Source organism: Lacerta agilis, chromosome 3 (assembly GCF_009819535.1).
Source record: "Lacerta agilis isolate rLacAgi1 chromosome 3, rLacAgi1.pri, whole genome shotgun sequence".
In the NCBI taxonomy this organism is placed as follows: Eukaryota; Metazoa; Chordata; class Lepidosauria; order Squamata; family Lacertidae; genus Lacerta; species Lacerta agilis.
The window spans coordinates 63298985-63317077 of NC_046314.1; the positions used below are offsets into that span (position 1 = coordinate 63298985).

The 18093-nt window shown below is 39.4% G+C and overlaps 1 protein-coding gene across 1 annotated transcript in view; it reads left to right on the forward strand.

The window, feature by feature from the left end:
• The window catches only part of MTHFD1L (methylenetetrahydrofolate dehydrogenase (NADP+ dependent) 1 like), a 106171-nt gene that overhangs the window by 11255 nt on the left and 76823 nt on the right, over nt 1–18093 (forward strand). The window contains exons 7-11 of the mRNA XM_033143991.1: nt 61–200; nt 6687–6798; nt 8870–8961; nt 9382–9479; nt 14527–14700. Of these exons, the coding sequence (XP_032999882.1) occupies nt 61–200; nt 6687–6798; nt 8870–8961; nt 9382–9479; nt 14527–14700 (616 nt within the window). The remainder of the gene's footprint in view (nt 1–60; nt 201–6686; nt 6799–8869; nt 8962–9381; nt 9480–14526; nt 14701–18093) is intronic.

Sequence of the window (18093 nt, forward strand, 5' to 3'; positions counted from 1 at the left end):
CCCAGTACCATTTGCTAGCAGTGTAGCTAATTGGAGCAACTGTTATCTTCTCCTATCCAGCATGTACTACCCTAGATGGAAAAAAGGTGTTACTTTTGGGAGTTCAAGGACCTTTAGAAGTCTCTTTGCAGTGCCTTCTTCAAAGAAAAGGGGTCATGACTATGAGTTGCATGTGGAAAATGAAGCAGCTTCAGACCATGGTAAATATACCAAATGCTTCATCCTTTTTCTCACGTTTACTACTTAGCAAGATCCCAGGTTCATTTATTTTTTTATATACAGTCATACTTCTTGTTGCGTTAGGTTCATGTTGCGTCTTTTCAGCTTGTGAACGTGGCAAACCCAGAAGTGTATACTTCCAGGTTTCGCCGCACACCCAGAAGCATTCTGCGCACTTCGCACATGCACAGAAGCGCTCTATCGCACTCAGCGCTTGCACTATATTTAATTTGACTGATTGCTGTTGTTTGTTGCTTCGTGTTATTTTGCTGGTATTTCAGTGTGTTCATGTTGAATTAATTATAACTTGACAGCTTGCTCGTCATCTTTATATTCTATGCTCAAGTTTCCCAATGTTTCATAGACATTCCCAGAAGGTGGCAGCCAAGTCAAGCCAAGTAAAAAAGTTTTACATGGGAGTTCATCTTTTGGATTCAGTACTCAAAATGCAAAGTTTGTTTTCCCCAAGCAAAGCAGCTGTGATGCTAACACATTTCTCCTTTGGCAAGGCACTGTTTTTACAGCTGTTGATGTTACAGCAACATTTTACATGCTTTAAGTGATGGACAGAAGTTTGAAAAAGCATAAACTTCATCCACAATGGTAAAACAGCCTCTCTGATTTTAGAGATTTTGACTTTGTCTTGTTTTCCCTTACACAATGCAGTTTTATTGATATTTCGTTTTTGAATTTTCTGTCCATTTTTTGTGCAACTGCATTAAAAAAAAAAAAACCAATAGGTTGTGCAACTGATATAGAAGAATCCTCATTAATTCAAACAGTCCATCCAGGGAATAAATTGCAATCACTCCCATTCTCCTTTATCTTACTATTTTTATTATGAAAACTATTTCTGTCCAAATGCTTTCTCATAATCATAGTAAATTTTCTGAAAAATCCTACAACTTAATTTTGATGGGAAGACAAAATTCAAGAATCAGGTAGCAGAAAGTCTGTGACTTGCCAATTAATTTAGCAATTTCATCCAGTTGTTGCCTGAAAATCTACTTGGGAAGCGCACTGCTTGTGTATGTATGTGTTTATATAATATAATCTCTCTCTCTGTGTGTCACACACACACACACACACACACACACTGTTTCCCCTACAGAATGGAACACTTTTGAATCTTCTCAGTGCACTCAGATACTTAAAAACTGGTCAGAATTGATTTCATAAGCCGGAGTTGCATTGTCAAGCAAATAATATCTCCCTAGTTCTTAAAGATAGATTACTTGCTTTCAGGAACAGAGCCATTCTTTTTAAATACAATGGTACGTCTGGTTGTGGACAGGATCCGTTCTAGAGGTCTGGTCTGATCCCGAGGTTTCTGCAACCTGAGGACTGCTTCTGCGCATGCATGCACAGCAAAACCCAGTAAAATACTTCCAGGTTTGCCGTGCACACATCCTAAAGTTTACGTAACCAGAGGGTTACATAAACGGAGGTATGACTGTATAGTAAAACCTACAGAAGACCCAAACATTTGGATCGCGTGAAATCCAAGTACAGTGGTGTCTTGGTATTCAAACAGCTTGGCTCCTGGACAAATCGGCTCCCGAATGCCGCAAACCCAGAAGTAAGTGTTCCAGTTTGCAAACGTTTTTCGGGAGCTGAACGTCCGATGTGGCTTCCACTTGAGTGCAGGAAGCTCCTGCAGCCAACCAGAAGCCGCACCATGGTTTTCGGAGGGTTTCAGGAGTCGAACGGATTCCCAAATGGATTAAGTTTGAGAACCAAGGTACCACTGTAAACCATTAGAATGGTTTACATATATTGAAGGGAAATGAGAATTATAATCCTATCCTATTAAGAAGTAGTGCTATAAATCTATAGAAGAAGAGAAGAAGAGTTTGGATTTGATATCCCGCTTTTCACTACCCGGAGGAGTCTCAAAGCGGCTAACATTCTCCTTTCCCTTCCTCCCCCACAACAAACACTCTGTGAGGTGAGTGGGGCTGAGAGACTTCAGAGAAGTGTGACTAGCCCAACGTCACCCAGCAGCTGCATGTGGAGGAGCGGAGACACAAACCCGGTTCCCCATATTACGAGTATACCACTCTTAACCACTACACCACACTGGTGTAGTGTAATCTATAAAACAGGTTTTTTAAAAAATATTAGCTACATTGGTCACACATTGTGAATTGTTCTCCCACATTGTTCTATAACCTGTGTGAGTTTAGTGCTCTTTAGAATAACAATGCATGAGGGTTTACCAGAAGAGTAATCTGCGTGCTTCACAAGCGAGCTTCACAAGCTCCAGTACACACACATTGTTCTCAATCCTTTAATAATCATTCAAGAGTACACTGTCAGATTACTAGCACCATTCCTCTCAAATGTTGGGTTTTGAAACCAGTTTGCTTCTCAGTCTTGCTTAACAGCTAATATAGTGAGCATTAACCATGACTAGTGCCAAATTTGAGCTGGAAAGCTGAAGTGCTGGAAAAATGGACTGTGTGCTCTTGCAGGGATGAGCAAATGTTAAATCTCTGCTGGCCTCCAAAGATAGAGCATCAGCAAAAAATGCAATGTGAAAATACATATTTGAAAAAGTTTACTTGGCAATTATCCACCTTCAACAAGATTGTATTACCATGGTATCCCCCCCACCACAAGGAAAAGCAGCTTTCATTGGGGGGAGTACTTAGGTCAGGGAAACAGTGCAGGAGAAAAGCTTAAACTCTCCCATTGCTATGATCAAATTTGGAGGCCCTTGTGACTGCCTTCAAGAAGAAGGGAAACAATGAAAGATTCTATCACAGATCTCATGTGCAATGTGTAATTTGGCCTTGAAATTATTTTGTAGCCATCTATCATTTTATTTTATTTCTCTTCATTTCCTTTGATTTTGGTGGACTGGACATCCAAGTCATATTTCTTTAACTTACAGGTCAACTTGATTTTAGTTATGACCATTTGTCTTGGCACAGCTGCCTTAAGGCTCGCATGGTCTTTAAACACAGAAGGAGTGTTCAGGTCAGCCCCCCCCCCCGGAATTCTTACATGGTCAGAGATGGCTAAATACAAAGAGCAACTGTTTATTAAATGCCAATTCATCATAAACATGTGTAGATTAAGAAGGGAAACATTTAATAGCAAATGTTTTAGGTAAGATGTGCTTGCCTATTATCTCTCTTAAAATTTATGTAAAAAACTTGCAGACACTGCACTGTTCGGAAAATATTTGCTTCTCAGATACTTCAATCACATAACACCAGGGAATATTTAAATTTGTGCTTCCTGAATCAAAAATCAATGATTCATTCAGCTGACGTTGGGAGGGAGGGGATGATGAACTGTGTTCCTAAAGCAAACTGATTTTCAATAATCCTGTTGGTAGAAAAATAACTTTATACAGTGGTGCCCCACTAGACGAATGCCTCGCTAGACGAAAAACTCGCTAGACGAAGGCATTCATCTAGCAGAAGGCTGCCCCGCAAGACGAAAAAGTCTATGGGGCTGCCTCGCAAGACGGGGAAAAAATTTTTTTTTGGCGCGAAAACCTCCGCGCTCCATTGCCGCTTCGCTAGACGAAAAATTTGCTCTACGAAGACACTCGTAGAACGAATTATTTTCGTCTAGCGGGGCACCACTGTACATTTATGAAAACTATGAGATCCTGAAGACTGAGATCCTGTAGAGTAGACTCTGCTTTGCTTTTGCAAAAGCAGAACACAAAGTCACTGTTAGATACTGCCTTGTAATAACAATAATTTTCCATGGCATTGAATCATGTGCTCTTACCCTTTTACTAGCAGGGGAAATGCTATTAATGGCTATTTGACAAACAAACATAATGTATTCCTTGTGGAGAGAAAATTAAATTGAAATTATATTCCACCTATAGGTCTACATCATTCTTAGCTAACACATGCCCTTATTGCACCCATTGTTGTGGGCATCCATGTGTCGCCAGAGACAATGGAGTGCACCTTTCAGGGTGAAGGCAAACCATTGCTGTAGAAGCACCAAAGTGACCTGCCCAGGCACAAGCCTGGGCAGTGTGTATGGAGGTCCTGGGCCACACAGACAACATGACCCCCCCCCTCGGCTTCGTTCATGTGGTCCAAAAAGGAAAGCAGAGCAATATTTTTGGCACCAGCTGGGCTGCAGGAGTTACTTGAAGGAGGCATACAAGACACCATTCAATTCATCATAAATGTGTGTTAGATTAAGAAGGGACTCCACTCTGGATTTGGGTAGGGTTTGCTCCTCAGCCTTTTCTTCTCCCGAAGATATCCTGCAAGGTGGCGGAGGTTTAGGATCAGAGTTTTCCTTCTCCTAGAGGGGCTACCTTTCCAGGTTGATGTGCCGCTTCTGTCCCTCACTTCCCTCTACAGCACATGCAGAAACCACCTTCTTGACCATTGGACTAACTATTGGTCATGTCTGCTCAATCCTCCAGAGCCTGTCTTTACAGGCAGGGGAAATCCCTAACTCACCAAGAGTTGGAGGCCCATCAGCTACCCTTGCTGGGTGTAGCTGGCTAGTTGAAGCCTTTCCCAGGGTGTGGCCATTGTCACATGCTGACAGCTTCTAGGAGCCACAGGTGAGTGCAGGGTGGGAGCCAAAAGTGAGCAAACTACCCCAGAAGGAGCACATATCGCCTGCCAGAGGTACTACCCCTCCCCTAGCCAGTGTGGTGTAGTGGTTAAGAGCGGTAGACTCGTAATCTGGTGAACCGGCCTTGCGTCTCCGCTCCTCCACATGCAGCTGCTGGGTGACCTTGGGCTAGTCACACTTCTTTGGAGTCTCTCAGCCCCACTCACCTCACAGAGTGTTTGTTGTGGGGGAGGAAGGGAAAGGAGAATGTTAGCCGCTTTGAGACTCCTTCGGGTAGTGATAAAGCGGGATATCAAATCCAAACTCTTCTTCTTCTACTAACACCCCATACAACCCATTAATATCTTAACTATACATTTTTAATTTGATAGTGGGGTGTTCTGATGTAATTTTGTAGATATTGATTCCAACTGTAGGGAAAAGTAATATTTATGCCGCTCTCTTCATAAACAGGATTTCCAATTGTGTGACATTTCCAGTTATGTTGCATCATTATCATTATATTTTGGTTTAAAAGTGCTTGTATTAATGTTATTTTAGCGTTTAGTTTTTTATCTGGGGAATGGGTGGTTCTTCTAAGATTACATCAATAAAAAAATCTCATTGAAATTAGCTTGTGTGCTGCTAAAAGCTAAAGTTTTAAAGTATTTATCGGTGTTAATCTCCCCCAGATTGGAGGAAGCAAATGCCAGCTAGAATGGGTTACGCTTTTGAGAGTGAGTCTTTGGAGATCTTCGCCTAAGTGATTGTTTTGTATGACATATATTCATTCTTTGCCGTTTGATTTCAAAAATAGTTTCTCAAACCTCGTTTTACAACATAACTAGTTAGCCTTGGGAAGTATGTGAGCACTTCCCTGCATCTTCGATAGTATTTGGCTGCAATTATGTGTAGCATCTGTTTTGTATTGAGTTCACTGTCTGTTTGGAAACCATATGGTGCATTTGCAAGGAGATGAACTTGATTATTGAATTGGTCTTTCCACCCTCAATTTAGTTTTACATTTAAGTGTATTGGATATACCTTTCTAATTATTTTAATTTTGAACACATTCACTCCATTTAAATCACACGGGGAAACAATGTCCCTAAAACAATGACACAATCTGAGTCCCATTGAGACCGTTTCACATCCACTCAAGCATCTGCCAAACAATTCTTCGTCTACAAGTGGCACATTGCTTGCATTAATTTTGATGAAGGACATACCTTGCCTCAGAACATCTGCAATGTGGGGAACTGTTGGAGCCATTGCATTGGTACACTAAAAATCTTCCCAGGTAGAAGAGGTGAATAATTTATTCTTGGGCAGAACATTTGTTCCCTGTGGAGTGGATTTTGGGAGGCTGTAGGGCCAGGAAGAGGAGGATTCACCAGAAATTCCCACCCTGATCACAGTGGGTTCATCATCATCACCATCATAATTTTTAATTTGTATACCGACTTTCTATCTCACAATACTCAAGGTGGTTTACAAGCTGAAGAAACAAAAAAACATCTTATAACAATCTAATGCAATACAAAAATGTGATAATAAAACAAAACTTTAAAATAAGCAACCTACATCAAAAAAGTAGCATTCAACGATCATTAGAATAGTATAAAATAATAACAACAACAACAACAACATATAAAAGTTAAACAGAAATCCACTCAACAGTTACAATAATTTCTAAACTATAATCAATAAAACAATGGCAAGCCACAGTACATAAAATAATACAATACAAATTGAGAAGCAGAGATTAGAGGGTGGGGCAAGGCAGGTGGAAGGAGTCCTTGCCTGACAAAGTCTCTCCCCTCACTTAGTATCCACACAGCACGTTAGGTGTCAAACAGTCTAGTATTGTTAGCTAATGTTTTATTTGTGCGACTTTTCTCTCCATGCCTATCTCCTAGCTTCATGATGCTGATATGGTGGTAGTGGGTAGTGCCAAACCTAAAGAGATTCCAGCTACTTGGATGAAACCTGAGATGACCAGTGTGGATTGTTCACGTGACATTTTATGGGGTGAGTTCCTTTCAAGCTGTGCAGTGTTGAATAGCTAACATATTTGTGTCCACACATATATTTATCCCATCTTCCACCTTATCCCTATCAGCTTTCAGTTGGTACAGAAAACTTAAATTGTCAGGATCAACTCACAAATGCTGTCTATACTGTGCCAGTGCAGATTGAGCCTACCAATAACACACATGAATGTTTACCTACATATTTCAGTGTCAGAACATACAGGGGTAAAAAAAGAGGAGTCACAAGATTTTAATAAAAGAAATATGTTTTGTTTACTGCCTGCACAATGTCTGTGTGCCTTGGGGCATATGTTTTTGTAACAGGCTGTCTCCTGGAATAGCCTGGAAAGAAGAGCAGAAGCACTCTGCTTATTTATTGTTTTTAAATATATATTTATTGTTTCGTGGGGGGAAGTATATGTATTAAATGTGTGCATCTGTATTAAACACATACCTCTGATAGAAAGAATGTACATACTTTAATTGTAATATAGTTATTGATGCACCGATTGCTTTTACATGACAGGAACCATAGCACCAAAGAATCTGCATGTTTCCTTTCCTTTCCTTTTACTTTTTATATGTATATTAAATTCTTTCTTATTTTATATTTTTAAAAGTTGCTTGGTGTTATTTCATTCTATAAGAATGCCCTGCTTATAGTCTGTTAGACCATAACAGTGAAAATGATGCTCGGAGTAAAAAGTTACCATTGAACAATTTTGTCATTTCTTTTTGTTGACTCCTGCTTTTTTATTTGATGTTATTTTATACTTTGTTATATATGCATGAAAGGTAATTGCTATAGAAATTATATAGCTGTGATGTGGTAAAACCACAGTAACCTCCTTACACTGGTAACTCATTCACCACATACACCTGAAAGTGAACAGTGAATTGTTCCCTTAATTTTTTTCCCTTCTATGCAAAGTTGTTAACCCTCTCTGTTGTATTAACTAATTTCATAGTGGCATAAAAGAACTGGACTCACACTGCTGAGAGATTTTTGAAACATTAAGCAGTAGATAGATAGATAGAATGACTTGACTAAATGATATTGGAAATGATGGTAAAAATATGGAATTATGAATGTTTAGGAGGAAATTAATGGACAGTTTCAGGTCAGCATTATTTGTGCTCGACAAAATGGTTGTCCTGGTGCTTATTCTTTGCTACTGGGTACCAAGCGGCCATTCCTGCTGGCTGCTGAAGCAAGCCAGACATGTATTTTTCCTCTCTGTCCATCTTGGGCTTGCAAAGAGAATTACGGTACTCATCTTTGAATTTCCTTAAGGTTAATTATTGGTTTTGGTATTCAGGTTCACTGATACTGTGCTGTACTAACTTCATATTCACTGTAGTCACTGGATAATGGAGAAGCTCATCTTCTCAGACAGCAAGTTATCACAAAGTCAGTGTCTTTTTTAAAAAATCTTTTGAAGATTGCAGCATCAGCTGATGCCTGAATGTGATTTTAATGAAATGAGAATAAATCATAAATGTAATACATTTGCGCTAGAATGTTGTACAACACCTGGTGTTGTATAGGGGAATATTGACAATGAAAAATGTGTTGGAAAATACTATGAGTTGTTGTTTTTTCATGTTTTTCTCAACTTATTGTAAGGGCTTCCGAACATTTTATGAAACTTTCCATAGCAATGTTTGGTTATGGACCTTCTTTCCTTAGCCAGTGTTAATTTTAGGGATGCGCTATGTAAATTCTCTGTCAAACTTCCTAAAAATATTATCAGAAAGGGGTGAGGCATGTATTGTGTGAAGCTACTGTGTGAAGGCTGCTTGAAGTAGCTTCATATGCTGGTGATTTCTCCTTTTGTTGTGTGCACATCTGTAGAGACCAAAACCTGGCAGGTAGGCACAATTAATATTGCTTTATATTTGCCATCTTCCTACTTTCAGGATCTTTCCAACTGAAAATACTGAAGGGATTAAAATCCTCACTGTTTTTGACAATTTTGCTAATGGTGTCAAGTCATCTTCTCCCTGCATAGTTCTAATTGTCTTTCCCGATTAATTTATGTGACAGTTTCAAAAAAAATATTTTGCAGGACAAAATGCTTCTGGTGAACAGTCAGTTAGGAGCAGTGACTCCCCTCTGAGTGAGGATGTAGGTCAGCTGGCAATGGCAATGTGCATGCAGGTTCGTAAGACTATGTACTACCTTTTTGGCCCTTGAAATACAAGAGAGAGAAAATAAGACAGTCCCACAAGCTCATGAGCAGGAGTTCTTTTCGTACTGTGATTTAATCAATGTGCACTTGTGCTAGTATGCATTAGCAATCTATAAGGGAAAATTTGCAAACAGAGAACAGTGGCAAAGTGTGCATGCACAATCGCAAAATTAATTTTAGAACCTAGAAGGCAGGTGGAGTTTACAGTGTGGGACACAGGGAACCCTTGGAACACAATCCCTAATTAGGCATTTCCCACAATGAAATCCCCCTCCTTCATACCCCAAAGTTTATGAAAACAGGAATGGGACTTGAAAAGTGCAGGAAACAGAATATAGGTTTCAAACTGTATATTACAACCTTTCTTCCTCCTTTCAATTTCAAAAAAGAACTTTGTAAAGATCAGTGAGCAGTGGATACAGACTCAACAGTATAAGACCTGGAATCTTCGCTGCTTAAAGCTGCAACCGCTTTCGCCCGTTCCCAGGTATGTTTGTATGTATTTAAACTATTTATGTCCCACTTTTCAGCTACATAGAATCATACAATTTGTAGAGATGGAAGGTACCCTGAAGGTCAGCTGGTCCAACTGCCTGCAAATGCAGGGATATTGTAAGTGTGACTTACAATATTGTAAGTGTGACTCACAATATTGTAAGTGTGACTTACAATATAGATTGAAAATTAATATTAATTATTTGCAATAAAATCACAATAAAATACAAAAGAATTGAAAGTTAAAAATGAAAACAATGGCAAACTATTTGTAGTGCCTGGGTACAAAGTTAAGAAGCATAAGGCAGTGCTTTCAAACAAGCGGTTCAAGTATTAAACTAAGCCCAGTCTTTTCTGACCCCAAAGTGGTCAGTTTTGTAAGTTGTTTGCCAGCACTATTTATTTATTAAATAGCCATTGTTTTTTTTATTTTATTACTCCCTTCCTCTAATAAGCTCAGGCTGCCGATCATCAGTAGTGGCTATGAGGTGGAGTGGAGCTGCCTTAATGATCCCAGCATCACTACAGCTTGCTGGGGCAGAGTGGGATGGAAGCAAAGTCAGGGCTGTGTGTGCACACCTGCGTGGTGATGGATGAGAGTATTCATAATTTGTCCTACACCTCTAGAGGATTTGTGCATAAATTGGCTTAGGGAGAACCCTTTATTATTATTTTTTTGGGGGAAAAACATTTTAAAGATTTCTCCAAACAATGTTTTTTTTAATGTGCCGTGTGTGTGTGTGTGTGTGTGTGTGTGTGTATTCAGGTTATCTGTTTTGTTTTGTTTTGTTTTGTTTTGTTTAATGTTCTCACAACCAATTTGAGTTCTAGCGTTTGAGGCTTCTAACAGATCACAACATTTCCAGATGGCTATAGGAAAAATATTCAATATCTTTAAATTTTCACAGATCCAATAAATGCATTCTCCAGCATGCCAAGATGCATCTTGGTATGGATGGGGTCAGATGAATTCCGAGTATTGTTTAGAGTTATTTCCAAAGATATTACTGTAACATCTGCAAGGTTTCCTCTCCAAAATACTCAATAATAAAATTCTCAAAATACTCAATAATAAAATTATTTTTTTTTTTTTTTTTTTTTTTTTTTTAAACATATTTATTGATTTTCCAACATATATTTCCAATTACCAAACAAATTACAATGCCAAATTAATTATACAATTCCAATTATAACAATTCCAATTATGCCAAATTTTTAACTTGTGAATTCCCCATGTCTCGGACTCCGGAGCGCTTTCTTATGATCTTTTCCAGTTGCTTCATAAAGTCAATATTTTCACAGCCTCTGATAAATGCCAGCAAGCAGACACTCTTATAGTAAATAATGTCTCTGTGTGGAAAAAGCCATCCTCTCCCAATATCGCATTTCGGCTGACGCCATCTTGAAAGTCTCTCATAAATCAAACTTGTAAATCAAACTGCGACACACCAATTTCTTCCCCTGTGAGCCGTCCCCCCTCCTTTCCGGGAGGGCCAGACCCTCGTAAATTCCACTATCAATCGTCCATCAAATCCGGCTTCTCCCTTTGAAGTGGTGTACAGCTCCACAGGCTATCATCAGCACTCGGCAGTTAATTCTAGCTGCGTCACAGCCAGCCGAGGATCCTCCATTTCTGTTGAGTCAAGTCCAGATCAAGTTTCACCTCCACACAGTTTATTTTTGTAATTTCCATTCTAATTTCCATTCTGTCTTTAAAGTCCACTTGCCATTTGCCTGTGAAAGTGGATTTTCTAGGGGGAGGTTTCGCCCGTGTTAAGTAGATATTGAGGCAAAACAAACGGAGATTCCAGAGCTTACCCCCCCTTCTTTTCCCTCCTTCACATACCAATGTAAAGTCCGCATCTTCTTCCAATCTTCATTCTTAATCACTCAGGGCTGCAGTTAGCAACATTCTTCCCACTCCTTTGTCCGAGACATGCCCAAAATCTTTAAACAAATTTATATATCCAATTAAAGGGAGCGTGCACGAACGGGGCCGGCTCCAGGAGCTGCATCTGAAAACGAGCCCTATGTGCCCAGACTCCCCCACCGGTCCCGAAGGACCCAAAGCGGGTTAAGGAGTACCGCGGGCAAAGGCAGCCCTCCCCGTCGTCCCGGGGAGGTGGGAGGCTGCTTACTCCCATCGCAGCCGCCAAATTAACTCGTGATAGATAGCAAAGATGTTAAAGTCCGCCATCCTCCCGCTGTGCACGCCGGGAACTCTCAATAATAAAATTCTTAAAGTAGGTGCAAGCTCTGTGCATATTTGTTATGCTTCAGTCATGTTCTTGCATGGGGCTCCCATAAGGCACATACCTGCTTGGCTTAACCAACTCTGCAGTATCGGTCCATTTTCACTTCAGTGTATCGGTGCAGAGGATAGTGGGGGTGACTGAATCCTGAAAGAGCACATTGCAGTTATTCTTGAATACATTGACACATTTAACATCTGGTAACACTTGCTATCTAAAACACTCTGGCAAACATTGCAGACTACAACAGCTAGGCATAAATACAGTACTTGACTTGCAATATATCTACTCCAAGAGCTTGCCAGTGCATTACGTAACTGCATCTTGCCTCGTGTAAAGAAGTGTGACGGTGACCAAAACAAATTTACACTGTTGCTGATGCTTTTGTGCTGTCAGTCAATCCTTACCTGGCCCCAGCTGTGCTAAGCAGAAAGCAGGTGGCACCCATGGGGCCTTTCTTTCCCATTTTGAATGCCAAGTGTAGAGGCAGTTCCAAACTGGGGGTGGGGTGGGGTGGGGGGGCAAAAGCTTAATGCTTCCTTCCCCCCACGATCCCACTTCAGCTTGCTACGTCCCCTTCTAGCTATGTATATTTTAAAATGAAATATGCCAGGGCTAAATGTATTCATAATATGTTGAGTTTGTCATTGAGGAGCCAGGAAGGAAGAGTGCTCAGGGCTTTTCCAACGCACCTTGGCCATCCAGCATTTACCCAGCTCGAGCCTTTATGAATCCCCCTGTATCAAGTTGAAGGGATTCAGTGTTGGAAGGTTAACAATTATGATTCCATCTATTGCTACCAGTTCATTGGAATCCTGCTGTTACCAGCACACAGCTTTTTCATGTGAAACATCATATAGCAGTAGCTCATGCTGAGGGCAGGCAGAATGAAAGTAATTGCTGCAAGGGAAGACGGCTTGAGATGATTTTGTAGCAGAGATGGAAAAGCCTTCTAGTGAATCTTTGAAGCTTTTTTCCTCCCAGCAGCATTTACATTTACAATAGTCCAATGCCTTCTAAAAATGGAAGCAAAGCTCTTCTTTGTATCCATGTTGAGCACAACTGATACGATTCACATTATCCTGACTCTATGAAGCTTGACACAGATACAATATCCTTGCCTTGGCTCGTTTATGCATTTTGTTGTTCTCCCTACCACATTTTCCCCTTGCCAAAGCAAACAAGATGAATTTTAACAGGGAGAAATGTAAAGTACTACACTTGGGCAAAAAAAATGAAAGGCAGAAATACAGGATGGGTGACACCTGGCTTGAGAGCAGTACATGTGAAAAGGATCTAGGAGTCTTGGTAGACCATAAACTTGACATGAGTCAACAGTGTGATACAGCAGCTAAAAAAGCCAATGCAATTCTGCGCTGCATCAATAGATCAAGGGAAGTAATAGTACCACTGTATTCCGCTCTGGTCAGACCTCACCTGGAATACTGTGTCCAGTTCTGGGCACCACAGTTCAAGAAGGATACTGACAAGCTGGAACGTGTCCAGAGGAGGGCAACCAAAATGGTCAAAGGCCTGGAAACGATGCCTTATGAGGAACGGCTTAGGGAGCTGGGTATGTTTAGCCTGGAGAAGAGAAGGTTAAGGGGTGATATGATAGCCATGTTCAAATATATAAAAGGATGTCATACAGAGGAGGGAGAAAGGTTGTTTTCTGCTGGTCCAGAGAAGCGGACACGGAGCAATGGATTCAAACTACAAGAAAGAGATTCCACCTAAACATTAGGAAGAACTTCCTGACAGTAAGAGCTGTTTGACAGTGGAATTTGCTGCCAAGGAGTGTGGTGGAGTCTCCTTCTTTGGAGGTATTTAACCGGAGGCTTGACAGCCATCTGTCAGGAATGCTTTGGTGGTGTTTCCTGCTTGGCAGGGGGTTGGACTGGATGGCCCTTGTGGTCTCTTCCAACTCTAGGATTCTATGAATGTTTGGTTAGGTATCTGCTTTGTATCTGCCCAGTTATGCTACCTAATGGGGGAGCAGCAGCACAGTGTGTGTGTGTTAGCATCTCTCTCCCAAGTTCAAATATATGAATCCCTGGGTTTCCCTTTATAAATATCAATCAGCCAAGAGATTTATGCCTAAGGAAATGTGAAAGCATTGTAGGGGCTTTTCTAAAGAGTAGAATATTATTAAATATGTGTGTGTGTGTGTGTGTGACTCAGTCCCCTTCCTTCCTCAGTTCCTTCCTTCCTTCTCTCTCTTTCTCTGAGATCTTGTGATGAAGGGCTGTATATAAATTTAATAAATCATTATTATTATCATCATCCCTCTCCTCTCCTCTCCTCTCCTCTCCTCTCCTCTCCTCTCCTCTCCTCTCTCTCTCTTTTACTCTTTCACACTCTTCCCGTCTCTCTTTCACACACACCATATTTGCTACTACTGAGTTCTGGCCCTTCATTTACAATTAGTTTTAGCCACCTCTATATATTCAAAAATGGTAGTATTCATGTTTTATAACTTATTTTACTTCAGTCATATGCACATTTATTTAGAGGAAGCCCCACAGGGCTTACTTTTGAGTAAACATATATGCATAAGATTGCAGTGTAAGTTTGCAATTTAATTAATCAATCAATTAATTAATTATATACTGCCCTTCATCATAGATCTCACAGTGGTTCACAAAATAAAATGAATGAACGAGTGGACCATGACATGCCAATAGTAACTCTGTTGTTCTCAGTATTTTTTTGCTGCCATCTGCCTCCTTGCTTATGACCATCTAAGCTGACAGAGATCTCCTGGCTCTAATTTGTTTTCCTTTGCAGTGATATTGAGATTTCCCGAGGACAGAATCCAAAAGCTGTTGATGTCCTTGCTAGGGAGATAGGATTGCTTACAGATGAAATTGAAATCTATGGCCAAGCCAAAGCCAAAGTACGTCTGTCCCTGCTGGAAAGGTTAAAAGATCAACCAGATGGAAAATATGTGCTGGTTGCTGGGTAAGAAGCATTTTGTTTCATTCTCTTACTAAACTCTCCCAACTTGCACTTCAATTTATTTAATATGTATTTTTTCCAGATTTTAAGTCCACAACACTTAAAACTATTCTTCCTCTATATCTTCTTTGTAGTCCATTTATATTTGCAAAAAAATAGGTATGGGGATGGAGAACTACTCAATAAAAAGTATAAATGTTTTTTTAGAATAGAAAGAATTAAAATAACAGTGCTTGTTTCCCTCTTAAATGCCCTATGTAATTGATAAGCCCTTTGCAAATACACATCAGCACAGGGCTTATTTTATCTCCAATTATTCTGGGGATTAGCAGCAGATGCTATGCAGTTCTCCTTTCAGATTTAGTGGATTATACCAGGTGGTGTTCTTATAAATTTCACCTTTCTCCATTTTAAGCCATGAATCCACCTATCCTGTCTCACTGCTCTGAATTATGACTGTTCTGCTAAGTAGCTTTAAGTACATTGGGTTCTATCCATTTGAGTCTTGCTTGAAGGCTCTTTCATTCAGTGGATCTTCCATGAACTTAAAATTGGAGTGGAGAAAGAGATGATTTTCACAATTTTTTCCTTTCTCCTATGCAGTGTGAAAAGTACTTTCATTGGTCTGTTCTGAACTTTTCAACATTCAGCTCCAGGTTCCAGTATTATGAGAGAAAAACTTATACTTATCTACTTTCTTCTTACCATGTACAGTCTTATATACCATTGAACAATTTGGTATCATTTGGCAACCTCACTGCTCATCCCTAATTCTAGATAAGTTAAAAAGCACAGGCCCCAATACCTATCCTTTGGATCTCCACTTTCTACAGCCCTCCATCTTCTTCCTGTTCTCTGCTTCCTGTTTTTAAACATGGTTATTCTACCATGTTTATGCTGGCCATTAAAAATACATTTTACCATAAATATAAGTTGATGGTTTCTGATTTTAAATTTGTATGTGTTTCTATTATATATAGATATTACTGTAAACCGCTTTCATGTTTTTTATGTTAAAATGGTAAATAAATAGTTTTATGAATAAAATAAATCAAGGGCAAGTGATTGCAGAATAGGAATAATTTTTTTGCACTGTTTAGTGATGGGGTTAGGAGAGAGATTCTTCAAAAGGTTAAAATATTTTAGGACACTGACTATATGAACTGTAAAAGCAAAACTGCCAAAGGCTAAGTTTAGCTTGTTGTCCATTTTTAGAAAGGGCCTCTTTCAAATTAAGCCCTTGGCAAATCTGTTTTAAACCAAAGGAAAAGTGAGAGGAATTCAACTTATTTCCATATTTTCCTTTGAAGTATCCTAATAGAGTCAGAATACTATATTAACTACTTTCTAGTCCTCCACTTCCTTACATATCCAGTTTACTGGCAAAATGAGAGAATGCCCTTACAATTTGAAAGTTTCATTGTTTTTTAATTAAAATATAGTAGAACATGTGTGTTATTCTACAGAGAGCAGATGGAGTTTGGCAACATTATATGAACTCACATTGTCAGATAGCAAAAAATCCAGTAGAAACAATTGTATTTCGGAAAAGGGTTATTTCTTAACAAGTATTCAGGACAGCATGAACTTGCTCTCACTGTCTGTCTGAAGTAACAGAACATTCAAATAATCGCTCACAAAAAATAGGCTTTCTCATTGACCCTGCTACTCAGTAGGTCTTTAGGTAGCTCTTGCAGACCAGTCAAATTTTCCCTTTGGCGAAATTATGGAATGAGACTATATGTTCTGCTATGTGGCTACTGATGCAAATAGCCCCATATCTAGCCTCCATTTCCGTCATGTCTCTTAGGACTTACACTTACACCATGGTGCTTTTTTATATACCTACTCATGTGCCAGTGGAAGGAGAGATTTCTGGACACGCTTCCACAGACAACATGTGCATTTTAACACTACTTCTGTTTGGGTCCTTGGTGCTGATAGTTCACAAGCTGGATCCGCAACATCTCCAAGCCTCCAGGTTCAAAATCCACTGCACGATTGGCTCCTGGCAAACAACATATTTCACAGTACTAGATGGACTGAAAAAGAAAAATGGTCAGTCCTCCTGGCACCAGTGATCATAGTTAAAAGCTTTATGCCTTTGAGAGTTTGTGTTCTGCTGCAGCGTAAGAGAGAATAGGCAGAACACATTATTTCATAGCAACTGTGGGGGCAAAATACTCAATTATTATTTTTCTGAAAGATGATAATCTATAAAACAAATATTTCAGACTGTATCTCTCACCAGAAGTGATCGTAGCATACAGAGGACAGCTGGACCTTTTGCATAGTTTCTAATGCTGAAGGAAAGATGTTTCTAATTAGAGGTGGATTTCTAGCTAGAGTCTTGAGGAGGTCATGCTATAGGAGTTACCCCTTTTGGCTAGCATATGCATGAATACTTGTATGTCCCTGGGAATGAAAATGTAATCCTTAATGTCACATTCCTTTAATAAACTACTTATTTCACTGCAAGTACTAAAGTATCACAGATTTAAACAGTTAAGTATAGCATATCTTGGCAAGCTTTCCCCTTAGAAACTGAGTGGGAGTGATGTGAATGAAAACGTAATCTTATTTTGTTTTGTTTTTAACTTGAATTTTCTCTGCCTGATGAGAGAGATGCCCCAGATGAATTGTTTGGCTGGTTTTGAAATCTTTCTAGGGTAATTCATAATCATTAATCATACTTTAAATTTAGTTGTGTGTGTATAGGGGTTTTTTTAAAGACAGAATAGAAATTAACAAAGCATTGATGTACTGGAAGATGGAACAAAATATAGTTTCGTATCACCCATATAACTTAATTTTTTTATCAGAACTTAGCTGAATTTTCTTTCTCTTTAAAACATTGTGATCTCAGTTTACTTTATTGATTCCAATTACACCATAATTTCTAGGTATGTTGGTTCAGAATGTGACACACTTAGTGGTTCAAGCGTGCATGCCATTATCTTCAAACTGAGCTTGTAGACTTTCAAATTAGAACTCGATCAGAAAAGGATATGATGATGGTTCTCTTGCCATCAGTCTTACTACAACCATACCTAGTTACATTTTATTTCAATTCATATAGTATTGGTTTAATTGCTTCCGTGTGATTATCTTTCCCTATCTGTGATAATTGTTTTAAAAGTTGAAATGCTTTAGGAAAACATACATCTGGATGGTTGTATGTGATGTTCCTTGATAAAATAGAGCTGCTGTTGAGGGCGAACATGATTAGCAAGTATCTATGTACAACTTGAAATAAGGAATGCAGCTGCACAGCTGTAATTGTGACAGTGGGATACATGGGAGAAATATCCTTTCCACTTTATTGTTGTGAGCAGGGTAGGCCAAATAGTGTTCTTTTTCCTTTCTCCTATCTAGCATATGAATATACTTCCCCTC